General features: G+C 34.2%; 1 protein-coding gene across 2 annotated transcripts; it reads right to left on the bottom strand.

The window, feature by feature from the left end:
* Positions 1-27: 27 nt before the first annotated feature.
* Positions 28-15,870, bottom strand: LOC106068477 (protein AF-10-like). Of its 2 annotated transcripts, XM_013227843.2 has the most exons (17): positions 15,651-15,870; positions 12,693-12,772; positions 12,513-12,567; positions 11,738-11,847; positions 11,498-11,601; positions 9,987-10,077; positions 9,730-9,843; positions 9,066-9,436; positions 8,277-8,483; positions 7,343-7,440; positions 6,926-6,982; positions 5,717-5,807; positions 5,438-5,526; positions 4,993-5,204; positions 4,058-4,148; positions 3,500-3,552; positions 28-1,324 (listed from the first exon to the last, which is right to left on the bottom strand). In XM_013227843.2, the coding sequence occupies exons 1-17, from the start codon at positions 15,769-15,771 to the stop codon at positions 1,133-1,135; spliced, it is 2,136 nt and encodes a 711-aa protein (XP_013083297.2). In that variant the 5' UTR covers positions 15,772-15,870; the 3' UTR covers positions 28-1,132. The 2 variants fall into 2 exon arrangements, with proteins under 2 accessions (XP_013083297.2, XP_013083298.2); XM_013227844.2 differs by lacking the exon at positions 6,926-6,982.
* Between the last annotated feature and the right edge of the window lie 129 nt (positions 15,871-15,999).

The raw sequence follows: 15,999 nt of genomic DNA, 5'->3' as shown, positions 1-15,999 counted from the left end.
TTAGAACACTCACTCAAACACAACATCTTGATTATATTGCCAAATTTTAATGTTAACAATAATGTACAAAAAAAATATAAACAATTACTGACAAGAAAACAATGTGTTCAACCCAAGTGTATCCTCAACACCATTGCTGAGTCATTCTATAGAGGAGACATTTCTTCTAGAAACATTTGCTTTAGGGAATTATCATTCTCATTAGACAAAAAAAAAATTGGGGGGTGATGGTTGGCAAACATTAACACATAAGAAAAAAAAACAAAAAACTAATTAGTAAGAAATGTGTCTACAGTAGTGTTACCTTACTGACATGTATTTCTATTTGTGGACATTTATTAAGACAGGCCCAAAGCTTATGACCAATATTAATTTGTTGAATCACAAAAATGCTTTCAGCAAACTGGTCTCTGGCTTTTGGAAGTACAAAGAAATCCAAGAACATAGAATGAAATCACCAAGAATCTATATACAAACAAATTAGGTATGATATTTGCCGAGTCTCAGAGTCCCATCTCAAAGTAAAGTGACATTGTGGAAATCTATCTGGTGAGGCTTGTGACACTGCATTGTCAACGAGGAGATTTGTGACCTAGTATAGTGAACGACCTCTGACCTTGTATTTCAGATGGGTGGCTTTCCAACATCACAATAATGCATTTGCGTTATTTCAATGACATCCAAAGCTAGTCATCATAATTGCATATATCTATATATCAAATTAGCTGACTATAAATGCCTATGAACCCAACAAACAGTGTGTAGGACTATTTACACAATGAGTGTGGGCCCAACATACAGAGAACAGTACTATTTACAGAATGGTTGTGGGTCCAACATACAGTGAATATAACTATTTACACAATGAGTGTGGGCCCAACATACAGAGAACAGTACTATTTACAGAATGGGTGTGGCTCCAACATACAGTGAATGTAACTATTTACAGAATGAGTGTGAGTCCAACATACAAGGAACGGTACTATTTACAGAATGAGTGTGGGTCTATGTACAAGTGAAGGCTGCTGTATATACAGTTGAGTGTTACATTAATTACACACATACAGTGGATCAACAAACAAAATAAAAGTTGGCTGGCACTTCAAATGGCTATATGGCTTTGCAGACAGGATCACGTCGTCTCCGGCAGTTTGGAGGAACTGGAAGTGATACTCAGTCCGCTCAGGTTGGGCATCTTGACCTGCTGCTCAGTAGCCGGGGAGACGCTCGTCGGTGACACTGTGTGATGGGGCGCGGAAAATATACACAGGGATGGGGGAGGAGGGTTGACCACAGAGTACATCAATGGCTGTGGTGGGCACACCTGGGAGGGAGACAATAAATCTAAAATTATTTGCACAGCAAGCTGCTGAGATAAGGTAGACATGACACTTTTCAAGTGATGGGTCATCTAGTTTCAAAGATGCCTACAATAACTATTATTATTACTGTATCCTGCGAAGTCAAAAGAAGTCAAAATGTGTACAGAACCTGAGATTTATTTCAGAGTTTTATTGTAAACTTATACTAACTATCCTTTACTTTGCTCTCAAACTGTACAGTAACATGAAAGATGTTTACACTGCACATCAAATGCAGCCTTAGTTAAGTGTTTCATTTTTTTTATATGACATCAACCTTTGTTGTTGGAAATAATTGTAAATTGTTCAATAACAATAGATGTATGTTTAGACCAACAGTATGCCTGTTGACTGTGCTATGCCTTAGTGTACAAATATAAAAAGCAAACCTTGTTACTTATGTTGACAATGCAGTTAATGCCTGACAAATAGTTCTGATGAAATAAAAGTCTTTTCAAAGCTGCACTCTGTTTGAATAGAGTTGACCGATGGCCTCCTTTCAAAACAAAACTGAAAGAGCCAACCCACTGAGCAAGCAAAACATGTCAACTCTTGTAGTGAGGAGGAAATGGACTAGGCCCTAGGTCAGAGGTCAGTCTCTAGAACTAAGAGAGGAGGAAATGGACTAGGCCCTAGGTCAGTCTCTAGAACTAAGAGAGGAGGAAATGGACTAGGCCCTAGGTCAGTCTCTAGAACTAAGAGAGGAGGAAATGGACTAGGCCCTAGGTCAGTCTCTAGAACTAAGTGAGGAGGAAATGGACTAGGCCCTAGGTCAGAGGTCAGTCTCTAGAACTAAGTAGAGGAGGTAACAATGAAGGTTCAGAAGGGCAGTAATGCATTGAGTCAGGCGAGAGTGATGAAGGGACTAAATGGCTCACTGATGGAGAAGGAAGAAAAAAATACAGTGGAATGAATGGAATGGTAAGGTCAGCGTAATGACAGTGTCAATGCAGTGTACTAGCACTTTAATCAATACCAGATATGTCCATTTTCTTTTTGTCGTATACATAATATATCATGAGAAAACAAGATTACTAAGACAGTTTGTGTGGGAACACAAGCTCAAAATCGGCCCCCGAAGTGGTCCACCCAGGCAGGTAAAAAAAAAAAAAGGCAGATTTCAATATTTCCAGAAAGAATATCAGAATGAAATTCTATCAAAGGCAAATGACAGAGAAGAATGGAGAAAGAAGGTTGACAGATCTTGTGTGGTGCCCCAAGAGACCAAGGGATAGGTGATAGTGAAGTCAGATGTGAACCTGGCCTAACTAATGCCATATAATGATTTTCTAATTGATCTAATTGTTTTGTAAAGGGTCAATCTGTTATTCAAAGCCTCAAGAAACAAAAACAAAAAAAATCCTTTAGTTTGGTGTTTTGTACACATCATGATGCTGCGATAATATGAACAACTACTTATTAATTGTTGTATTAATTTATGTTCCACTTATATGCATATCAAATAGATTTTTTCTCTTCAAAAAAAAAGTAAACTTTTTTTTGTGTGAATGTAGTAATTAGTATGACAGAACTTACCTAACTTACATTACAAAAAATCTAAAACTGTTTGCATAAATGTGTTAAAAATATGGTAACTGGTCATCTCCCTTACTAAATAGCCTCCTGTGTTTGTTACTATTAATAGTGAATAGTTGTAAAAATGGTGTATTTTTCTGAAAAAACTGCTTGCATAGTTGATTTTTTAAATTAAATTTTTCACTTTCAGAAAAGAAAAAAAATTTAGCCATTGCATAAGAACTTTGAAAGGTCTAAAATATCATGATGTCGGATTTTCAATCTTTTCTAGTTTACAAGATCTAAACGGAACTGACAGACAGACAGACCACACAAAACTAATAGCGTCTATTCCCCTTTTTGGTGCCGCTAAAAAGTGTGTATTTTCATAAGAAACTTGCCATAGGCAGTAGGCATCTCTGTAGTCTAGACAAGATACCCATCACTATACATTGTACAATATGTTAACACATACATTTCAATCTACACTCTACAATTTGTAGACACACACATGTTAATCTACACTCTACCCTATGTAGACATACATTTCAATCTACAATATGTACACACATACATTTCAATCTACACTTGCAAAGCAAGTCTAAAGTCTACCTAAGACTGACCTGGTCTGTGTAACAAATTGGAGACTTGCGACTTAATGATGGCGGATCAGCATCTAGGAAATCAACAAAATAAAACTCAGTTAACATTTGTTTGAATGAATGTTGGATACAATCTAGAATGTAGTTACACATTCAATACATGTTAAATTTTATCTCAACTATATATTTGTACAGTACAGATTATATATCCAATACAATTTTTATATGTAACCAACAAAACAAAATGCAATTTTGCATTCCTATAAATACAGGTAATAACATATTTGAAACATAATTCTATCTGGCAAGTGATGGCTTTCAAGAATGTTCTCTGGCCTGCTGCCATGTCAGATATCTATTCCACAAAGATGCCGAAGGGACATCCTGATACCAACCTTGGTAACAACAGCCATGGGAAAAAAAATGCATTTAAAATGTTAATGTCTGTGTGCACAAACCAACACCTTCCACCAATCTGAGCTCATCTTTTGTTGATTTACAACGTTTAAGTCATTAATGAAAGTAATGAAGTGATTGAAGTAAAGCACTAATCTAGACTTTCATGTAGCCTCCACTTACCTACAGGACTAATTATATCTTCTACAATCAGCTGACTATTTTTAGGTATTTGAACTTGAGGCAACACTGGCGTAGAGTTAGGCTTGGATGTCTGGAATGATATCAAATAAGATAAGATAAGATAATTTTATTGATCCAATCAAATGGAAATTTAGTTTGACTACAATTGACAACATCAGTGTAACTACTGTACAATAACAGTATAGATGAAAAATTCATTCATTAGATTTGTGCATGTTAATTTAAGTCCACAATTTGTAATAGAAATGCAATGGAATCAGTTTGTTACTTTTGATTAAAACCTTGTTTAGGATACTTCCTTAAAATTCAAACCAATTTTTCTAATACTACAAACACTAGCATTTGCCAATAGTTTGAGATCTACATTTTGAATCTAAGTAATGTGTAAAAATTACTCATTAAGCTCAGTGATGTGTCAGTACCTACATAATAAGCTTAATTGATGTGTAATACTTACACATTGAAACTTCTTACGTGTAGGTATTTACACTATGAACTTAAGTGATGTACGAAGATATTGTCACTCAATAATGTGCAGAAACTACATATTGAAACTACTATGTACTTTTTTACCCATAAAACTTAAGTGATAGGTAATATACTTATTGAAACTCAATAATGTGTACATAGGTACACAGTGAATATATGTTATGTATAGTACCTATATATTTAATTCACATCTTTATTGCACATATAAAACTTATTGGTATGCAGCTTCTACAAAGTGAGACTCAGTGATGTGCAGCACCTACAAAGAAAGTGTCAGTGATGTGTAACTTCTACAAAGTGAGACTCAGTGATGTGCAGCACATACAAAGTGAGACTCAGGCAATGTGTAGCATCTACACAATTATTTCAACTATCATACATATTGAGAACCACTGCTCTATAGAAGAATGAAATCTTTCCTGTACCTGAATCTCCTCAGGGGAGGAAATGTCTTCCAAACTTCCCACAGAAGAGCTCTGACTCGTGGACATGCAGCCATCATATAGCGAAAGTGGCAGTGTCAAACGAGCGTTGACTGCCATCAGATGATTGCGCCGTGAAGTCAACTCTCTGACCTGGTCCTCGAGACTGTGATTCTCAGCCTTCAGCCGATGTAAACAGTTCAGAAGAGAGGAAACTTGAAACACAAAAAATAGTCCAAAATATCAAATTAAATTTAACATTACAACAAAATAAAGTTAATGTAATATTACCTCAAAAAAAAATTAATTAAAGTCAAGTTAATATTATCCTAAAATAAAATATTAAAGTCAATTTAATATTAACCCCCCCCCCCCCCCCCCAAAAAAAAAATAACAAAAGTCAAGTTAGCATGGGGTATCAACCAATAGTGTCTAGCTGTCCACTTACTATCAAAATGTTGGCCTTGCTCCATCAGAAACTGGGCTCCTTGATCCCATTGTTGTTCTAACAACTGTTCCATGGACAAAGGAAACTCTCTTCAAAATGAAAAAAAAAAAAAAGGAAACTCTCTTCAAAATGAAAATTAAAAAAAAGGAAACTCTCTTCAAAATGAAAATAAAAAAATAATGGTGCAAAGTGCTGAACAAACTGAAATAGAAACTGAATGTGACTTTAGACAACAAAGCCTTATTTCAATTGTGACTTAAGATGAGAAGAAGTACTTACTGACTCTGGTCTTGACTTTGTTTATTTACATGTAAACTTGGAAACTGTTTCGGTGGGTGGATCAAGTGACTGCTTCCATTCACATCATTATCTACAAGAATAAGTCTCATTGGTTACAATTCTGTATTGAACTAGTTCAATCTAAATATTTGTAAGGAACATGTTTTGATGAGTCTATCAAGTAAAAGTTTGAAATAAAAGGACATGTATAAAGTCGATAGGAAATAGAGATCAAACTTACAACATGAAATGCATTCAGGAGTTAATACAATAGTTACAAGAGAAATATAAATATCTGTACTAAATACTACAACATCCATGAGTTGATAATATCTCTAATAAATACTACAAAATCCATGACTTTATGTATATCAGTACTAAATACTACAAAATCCATGACTTTATGTATATTAGTACTAAATACTACAAAATCCATGACTTTATGTATATCAGTACTAAATACTACAAAATCCATGACTAGATGTATATCAGTACTAAATACTACAAAATCCATGACTTGATAATGTATCTCTACTAAACACCACAACATCCATAGATTCATAGGGTAGATACATTCTAATTATATACCCCAACAGATCATAAAGTATTTCTACTAAGTACTACAACATTCAAGTGCTGATACACTAGTGGCTATAGAAGTCTACAAGACAGCATGAGAGAGAAATTTTTAGTTTGAACTAAATACACAGCTATACAGGTACAAACAACAGAAAGGGTGTAGTGCAACACTTTTAAACAAATCAAGTCAATGAATCAAATTTCTAAAAATAAAAAAAAAAAATTGAAAAAATTGAAAAAAAAAAAATTATATGAATATAACTGTATATTCTTTTATTCTGTTATACATTCAGTAAGTTGGCTAATGAAATGACTAAGTTTCTTAATCACAGGCAACTTTTTAACTAGCCTGAAAATGTTTCCATTTTTTTTAAAAATATACAACAAATAATAATAAACAATAAATAATTGCCAGATAAGTAACTTTCCATAATTAGAAGTTAAGTTTTATTTGACCATTCTAACACTATGCTCTGCATCACAGAAAAAAAACAAAACCATACGAAGGGGAGGCAATAAAACATTTCAAATTTTCATGCAGCCAAAACAAGAAAAAAAACAAAACTGATCAAACCAAAACAAAACTATGGAGTATTTTTGGCAGGCCATGGTAAACAAGGGTAAACCCACCATGGTAAACATCAGAGCAATAATAGTAAGTGTCTCCCATGAAGCTTGGACTCATGGCTGGAATAAACAAGGTTGAAACTCAAGCTTAACACTCAACCCTACATAAAGGTGATTGACAAAAGAGAGGATGAGAAATGTTTGGTCCATGTGTGAATTGGTCTCTGCTTGATGGTTGGCAATGAAATGTTAACATATAAAGAATCAATAATAGAAATATATAGTCTAGGTTACTTGTTTTGAGGGTATATCATAAAAAATAGAGTGCAGTCCCCCTGCTTCTTGACTATATGATAAGATCCAGCCTCCTATTATTTTGCAATAGAGGCAGTAAAATGATAGGAAATCAAACCTAGTGCCTTACATGATAAAAAATCTAGTTCCTATTCCTATGATGGCATGATGGCACAAACAACTTACCATGAGGCGTCAAACTGTTAAGAGAGACACGGCCAGGGGATGTCAAACTCTGGAAGTAAGGACTACCACCAAATATACTTCCACAATAGTCATGATGGCTGATGGGAAACAAAAAAAAAAAAAGACTCAAGTTAGTTGATGGGAAACAGATGTAAGTAAAAAAACTAGTCTAGAACCATGATGGTCAGTGGGATATATATATATATTCAATGAAAAGCACTCAGACTGACTGACTCAACAATTCTCTCAGTTCACACATCTATAAAAATATGAAACTTGGTACAGAAAATGTCCACACCGTCCAACTGCCTGATGATGTCTTGGTTAATTTTAGTACAGAATATTTCCATACAGTCCAAGGAATAACTGCCTGATGATTGATGCCTTGGTTATTTTTTTTTTAATTACTACAATTTGTAAATCTTTAATTCATTTTTTTTTTTTTTAATTTATAAGACAAAATGATATTGACTATTTTCCTACATGGAGGATAAACTATAAATAGCTTGCTCTTTGGTGTATCTGGTGTACAAAATATAAGGAAGTGCTGATGAGAGATGGTTTTTAAAGTAAACCATTCGTTTAGCACTGGAGAATCAAATTGTTTTTATTTACTATATAGATGTGGTGTACCAAATATGAATACATTTGGATTTTTAAAAAAAATAGCTTCAGGTGGTCCTCCTCCCCTTATAATTAAAAAACTATCTAAAGAAAACGAAAATTTGATACAAAGGTCAACAGTCACTCCTTGAGGTATTGTTAAAATTGCAGTTCAATTCTTTTTTTTTATTTAGTTGGCAACTGTGACGTTCCATTTAGCATCCTTGACATTGTTTCATTTCTTGTTAAGCATCTCCAATACAGCATTCTTAAAACACTAATAGAAAGGTATGAACAGAATGTAATTCTATATAAAAACAAAAGCACATACCCAGGTAGAGGGGCGGAACTAGTCACAGGGGCGACTGGAGTAGAGCTATTCTTGGAGGACACTCCACCGCTGCCTCCTCCTCCTCCTCCTCCCAAGTCTCTCTGTTTCCTCCCTCCCTTCTTGGTCCCTTCCTTCTTGTGCTGTACAGTGGAGGAGATTGCCCCTGGTTTGGTTTTTTTGGACTTGTCTGTTTTTTGAGAATTATTTCTAAAAGAAAAAGTGAAAATGAAAAAAAAAAAAATTATATGTGTCTGAGCTATTTTCCCACACAGACTAAAAACTGAAAATATCTCTAAGTTTTATAATAAATGAAATTGGAATTCTCTGATTGATAAAATTATTTTAAAAAATCAAACAAAGCATTAGGGTTTATTAAAAGATTTGCTTTACAAATCAAACAAGAACACAAAACTGTAATGCCATTTAAACATGGTTAGGCCAATATTAAAACATATGCCATCTGTTTAGGATTCCTCAACTCAAGAAAACATAAAGAAACTAGAACTCAAAATAGAGCAGTGAGATCAATAATAAACAACCTAATAGAATATTCAGAAACACACAAGGCACATTTTTTATTCTATATGCTAGAACAATTTAGTACAAATGCTCTGTCTTTCCTAGTGCCATTATAGTATGGAAAGGGTTGCCTGAATCAGCCAGGGAAACCAACAACTTATCAGAGTTTAAGTCATTGAAAGATAAAAATAACTGGACTAGCCAGTGAATAAAAGAAATAAGTTTTTATATACCAGCTGCACAAAAAAAATACAAGAAATGACAACCTACATTGATCTTTGACGTTTAGGTACCACTTGTGTCTCCTGCGTCAGAGTTGTGTCCTCGCCAACATCTACTTCTAGAGTCTCGGTAGAGGAAGTGGCCCCGCAGTCCTGCAAGAGTTTGCTTAGAGTGGGCTTGTGCTGAAGAACATGGCCAGACGATGATGGCTCCTGACTGCAGTCTGTGCTAGGTAGCAGAGACTTGATGGGCTCTCCCGAGGGGGAAACTGCTGAGCTGATGTCTGAAACCTGACTCACACCAGCAGACACCGGGGCCGCCTCAGTCTTGCAGTAGGTTGTTGCCTGCGATGGGAGTGAATCACTTGTACTGCTAACAGATTGGTCAACTTGAGGACTCTTCACCTCCTCCATAGGTAACTTGTTGAAATGAAGAATAAAGGTCATGTTTAATTTACAGGTTCACACAAAAATATACTCACAAAAAATACCAAATGACTCATACATAATTTGTATTCTATTTAAAGAAATAAAAGGAACAAGTTTTATAGCTTTAAAAAAATGCATAAGAATCTTGTAATTAATCAATATAGCCTAGACTGATAAATATGCAAAAACTATAAAGTAATATAGCTAACATTATGAAGAACTATTTCTATCATCAAGCAGATTTAAGTGCAACAGGACTAGCTGCTCACTGACATATGTAATACCTTCACATCTTCTGTTTTAATAGAACCTATTTTTTCTGGACTAGAATCTGGTGTTCCATTTTCATTTGGAATGGGTTTGAATGCTGGAATCGGCTTAACATTTGAATGGTTTTTCTGAAAGTAGAAAGACGCCACTAGTCACAAACTCCACACATAAAAACAGTAAAAGCTCACATCAAGCAGACACCAAGTCGTCACATCAAGCAGACACATTGATGAAGCAACAAAACTTAAGACTGAACGAAACTTGGACTGACCAGTTTTTTGTAATGATGAGAACAGTAACCACAATATTTGACATTCTCGTAACTCCCTTTCACCTCACACAGTAAACCTTGAGCCTGGGCACTGAAAGACAAACTTCAAAGTTAGTGTTAATATTTGATATGTAAGTTAATAGTCCTTAGTCTTTGTGAGTTATGCGTCTTTGCTGTGAACTTGTCCTTCCTGCCTAAGATGGCGTCCTGTGTTGATGATTAAAAGTGCTCTGCCTAACTACGACAATAGTTGCCTTAATTCTTCAGGATATACTTAACAGTTAGATAGCCCCTAACAGGAGAACAAGTGACAATAAGTTTGTTTTGGTTTAGAACTCTTCAGAGGGCATGGGGGTGCCAGGGTTTGAAATTAAGTCCATTGTGACATTAGTCTGAATCACAGAGTAAATGACCCTAACATATTCAAAGACTCAATTAAGCTAACATAATAAAAAAAAAATAATTGTGGAATCAAACTTTATTTTTATGGTTATATTTGTTTTTGGTGGTAGTGGTGGTTGGGGGGGTCAAGTTTGAAAGTATAAAGTTATTGAATATGGTGCTTGTTTTTAATGGTTTTAACAGATCGACTGATATAAAGTCCACTCTTTTCAGAAAATAGTCTGACTTCCTTGATTAATATAAAGTAAACTCTTGTGTAATTCAGAAAATAGCCTGACTTCCTTGATTGAAACTAGACCGATGCTCCTTGATTGAAACAAGACCAATGCTCCTTGATTGAAACAAGGCCAATGCTCCTTGATTTACTTTCATAAAAAAAAAAAAGGAACATTGATACTTGACATTTTCTTATTTTTTTGTTATTCACAAAGAACATGATGAACAATTATTGAGTAGTCTTCCCTGAATTTCTTGTATCTGAAACTGTGTTGATTTGTTTCAGCAATCTAAATGTTGTGGTGTCATTTCTCAGAACTACAGCTGGTTAAAACCAAAAAAAACTTTTGTTTTTTAACTTTACAAAAAAATCAACATCATTTTCTTTTTAAATAATTGTTTTAGTTGAATGGGTTGATTTATAAGCAAACACACTGGCCTCAATACTTTATTAACGGGCAGGTTAGAGAAACTTTTAAAAGGTTTGGTGTGTTAGTGATATAGGTCAAAGAGGGAAGTCACCGAGGGAAGCGGATGGGAGATGTAGGTCACGACTTTATTCTTATCTGATATTTTGTTATTGACACATGTTTTTATTTTAACATTAAAGAATATTGCTTCAATTCAATATCACTACCAAGCTGTAAATGACAGAGGATGTTATGGTCAAAGCATCAGTTTGATTTCATCTTTTAAGATGTTGTGACCCAGTCATGTCTATGTCTTTGTTAGAAACAAAAGACCCAAAAATCTATTCTATTTTTGGACACAATAACTTAAAACAAATTTACTTTACTTTCCCAGTCCCCCATCATAATCTTTTATTATTAAACTATTATTTCATTTTGTAGAAGTTGACTAGAATATATATGGGATTAAGAAAGACAACTCACCAAGTCACATGAAAGTATTGTTTGCAGGAGTTACGGTTACATTGCATACACGCCCCAGCAGTGGCTTTCGTGTCACGTTTTTGTTCTTCACAGATATAACATGTCTGGAGATAGAATATATGTTATGATCATTCAACATACTGAGGGATAAAAACAACTAACTGCCAATGAATACGAATACTAACGAGACCAAAGTGAATGACATTTTAAAACAGGCCTGATGGATCTCTATTGTCTCACCTTGTTAAAACGATCATTAGGAACATTGTTTAATATTATCGGCTCCATGGTCCTCACATTGCCAAACCAAGCCTCTGGTATGTACAGAGCACAGACTACATGGCACCAGCCTGTAGTGAAGAGAGATAATGCCTTATTATTGTACAAAACAAAGTGAATGTTACGCTACGAGGTCAGTTATATTGTAGACAAATAGGTAACTATCTCACTTGTGCTTCAGACAAACCAATATTTCTCACGAAACTCTTCTTCCTATCTTTCAATAAATTTATTTACAAAGTCATCTAAAAAGTCTGTTCTCTTTTATTATGTCATTCAAAAGTAGGTGTGTTTGCAAGCTGCGTCGTTAATTAAGTATGTGTGTTTGCAAGCTGCGTCATTAATAATAAACTTCTTTGCAGAATTTTAGATTAGAGATAAAATAAATACTTTAAACTTTATTTAATTAGCCCCTACATGACCCAAAAGGAAACAAAATTATTTTTTTTACAAATTGTTAGGATTCTGTTACTAAAGATATATCTTAATAGCATATCAATCTCCTACAATGAAAAAAATGACATGAGATTTAGAGTCAATTCCTTTCATCACAATGGAAAGAGATTTTTCTCAGTTATTAACCATCACCACTAACTCTTTACAAAGAATGTCATTTAATTTTTGAAAGAAAAATGTGATTCCCCAATGTAAGTAAAAAAAAATTCTTGTCAGATATGTCTACAGCTTAAATCCACTTCAAAGGAAATCTACATGGAAAGGTAGACAAGGACTTCACCTCCAGTGTCTGTACGCTTCAAAGCACCAGCTCGTTGAGGACACAGTTCACATTTCTGAAAGAGACAATGTTTTGAAAAACTTGAATCAAAGTAAGCACCAAGTCCATTGGGAACTATTTCAGCAACAGAACTAGTGAGATGACTGATGTGACCAGTCTAAAAGACAGTCAAGTACTTACCACTCTGGCAACTCTTTCCTGAGACTCACATTTCTTACAGAACCATGGCCCAGTGGGGACTTGGACAATACCATAACAAGCTAAACAGAATAGTAGAAACATGATTAACAAAACAAAACAAGTATTTTTGTTTTACCCAACATTATTATGTTACATAAAGAACAAGCTTTGAAGAGATGTCTACCAATAACAGCAGGGAATCTAATGAAGATATCTTTTTGTTGTTTAAATAAATCTTTAATGACAGGCTTAGGTGTTTCTACATTGGACAGGACAGGAGGGTCTATTTAGATGTTCACAGTAATGCACATTCTTATACAACTAAGGATTTATTCATATCATCAACTGCTAATGGGCTTCAATGAGGAACTAGCCATGTCCTTAATTTTTGCAACTAGTTATGTACTTCACATTAGCAACTAACTCTGGGTATCAAACTCCAGAGCAGACACAGAAGAATGAATGACTGAATGACATTAGCTTCAGTTCCAAAGATTAAAGATGAGTGCAGTGTTTCACATGATCACGCAAACCCAGTTGCAAGCTGCATATTTTCCCACATCTGATACAAAGTATTTATTATCAAGGAAGCTGTTAAGAGACTTAGCTTTAGAAAGATAAAAGTGAAGCTCCCCTTTCAGATCTTGCGATCTATGGGGTAGCTAATGTAAAAGTCACCTGTTTCTGGGACCCAAAGTTAACAAGGGTGTCATGTGGCAAGTACAACAACCAACAGCCTTTCTTTTCCACAATTATTGTCAGGTATCCATTAAATTGATTAAAGATGGATAGACTCAGAGGCACCCTAAAGATCCCAAAAATTAAAATCCCAGTTCTCACCGGGATTCGACCCAGAACACCTCTATTTGGAAACTAAGTAATGTACCATTCAGCCACTGCGCATTCAAAATGATAAAGCAACAATAAAAATAGCACTTAGCCTGTACCTAGATGGGTTCACTCAGGGAACCTTTCAAGTTTTTAAAAATTATAATGAAGATTTTCAATAGTGAACCAGAAACACAAAATCGAACATGTGAAGATAAAAGGGTAGCATTGTGTGTAGTACAGAATGTTTAACCCTCTTAAGACAAAGCATTTTGGCATGCCTTGTGCCGAAAAGACAGAGCCCTATTTCCAGCCTAAACACTTCTCTTACAAAAAAATTCATAACAAATAAACTAATTACTTTACATACACAGAACTATATATATGTATTATTAAAGAGAAATAAATGAGCTAACATAATCTGATGGAATCTATTTGAAATATTAACATTTATTAAAAATAAGCCAAGCTAATTTGCATAATTTATATGCATAAATTTCCAAAAACATTTTTTCAAAACAGAACAGAATTAAAAATGTAAGAGTTTTTTAAAGACGTTTTAGGCCTGAATAAGCCCTAATACATGTGTTTAGGGAAACAAGGCACATTCAGACCCTTCAGACACTTCTATCACATTATTTTACTACTTTTCTCCCCCCCCCCCCCCCCCTTAGGTACCATGGAAGCAAACACCTTCATTTTGGCCACAGTGACAGACACTCATTTATGACCCAGGGATCTTCTTTTGAGCTGTTTGTTGGTTAGAAAGTTGGCATATTTATTAATCTCCCTGACAAACATTTGAACTAAATTGATAGTAAAAAAGAGCATAAAACAGTCCATGGGGTGCTAATCTCATTGTGCTCCTCACCCTTACCTCTAATCCATGTGACCATGAATAGACATCGTCAACACTATACTAGATCTAGAACAAGTGTAAACTTATACCTAAAGCTTTCCTCAATACTGCCCTGATTTTTATTAGGGCTATCAGGGTAAATAAAATCAGAGTCAGTGACTTTGCTTTCAACAATATCACCGGCTGATATGTTAAAATTTTCACCCGTAACTAGCTAGCCTAAAAAAATAAATAAATAAAAATTATCGTATAAAAACAGCGAAGGAAGCTGCCATTACAGTCTACTAATGTGTAAAAATAGAAAGAATTAATCTGATTGGCTGATATAAACACTGGCTGGCCAATTTTGTGGTTGGAAACACAGATCGGCAGCTTCGTGTTTTTTTGCCAAATAGCTTGGGCCGATAGATCTTAAGAAGGTTAAATAGAGATGTGACACTAACTTGTGCAGTATCCAATGTAAGTAATTTTAATATTAAATGCATTTTTTGCCATGTAAAACAATAGGAAATCTATGTGTTTTAATCTTTTAATTTTTACTATGTTAGTGAGCCTAGTGAGAAAACAATATATATAAAACAATGAATAACAACGAGTCAAAGTGTGCATTTTTCTTTAAATTCGCATTTAAGTCAAATAAATTAAATTTCACTATAGTTTTTATTTCATACAATTCTATAATTTCCTTATTTAAAGTTGTCATTTTCGAACCATTACCTAGATTTGAATTGAATTAGCATCCATTGCCAAGATTAACTGAAATTATCTCAAATGCAAATTGTTGTGGATATGTTTTTTATAAGTTGAAATATTTTTTAAATCATGCATTTCATATTTTTTAGATCTAGGCTAGGCGGCAATCTAGTTATCTAGCCAATCTAGGTAAATTTAGAATTTAGATCTATCATATATATTATATATTAAAAATTAATTTATGGCTTATCATGCTAATGCAATTATTTCAATTTTGAATTCTAAGGTTTTTTTTTTATTTTAGAAAGCTAGTAATTTGAGTAATAAAAAACAAAAATGCGCCTAGACTGCCTAGCTAGAGATCTATTCTTATTATTCATTCTATGATTCTTTTTTTTCTATCTATCAGTATCATTCTTAGCATTCTATGTCTACCAGTTCCTTAGTATCAAGGTCAAGAATAGACATCTAGATCTATACATTTTTTATCTAAATTTGATGTTTATTTGTGAAATGTCACTTGTTCTGAGATTGACGTGTGAATGCTAAGTAAAAAAAAAAGTTTTTTTTATATTTACCCTGATGAACTGCAACTGTGCAGCCTGTTCCATCACAATAAACAAGAGGGTTTTCATTCCAGCCTCGCTCGTCAGAACAAACACAACAACCTCCAATCATTTCTTTGACTTTCTTACTCATCCTTCCATTTAACTTGTAGCAACTGCTAGAATTGTTATTGTTTATTAACTAAGTTGGGAACGAAAATACATAAAATTGAATGAAGACGGCCATTTTCTAAATTTTATTGCATTAGCCACGTTGGCTTGTAAAAATGATATTGAAATAATACTAAAATAATTAATTTACTCGTGAGCATATAAATAAAATAGAATCATAGAATGCTTCCATACTAATTATCTAGATATA

Source organism: Biomphalaria glabrata, chromosome 1 (assembly GCF_947242115.1).
Source record: "Biomphalaria glabrata chromosome 1, xgBioGlab47.1, whole genome shotgun sequence".
Classification (NCBI taxonomy): Eukaryota; Metazoa; Mollusca; class Gastropoda; family Planorbidae; genus Biomphalaria; species Biomphalaria glabrata.
This window is presented reverse-complemented; position numbering and strand designations above follow the sequence as displayed.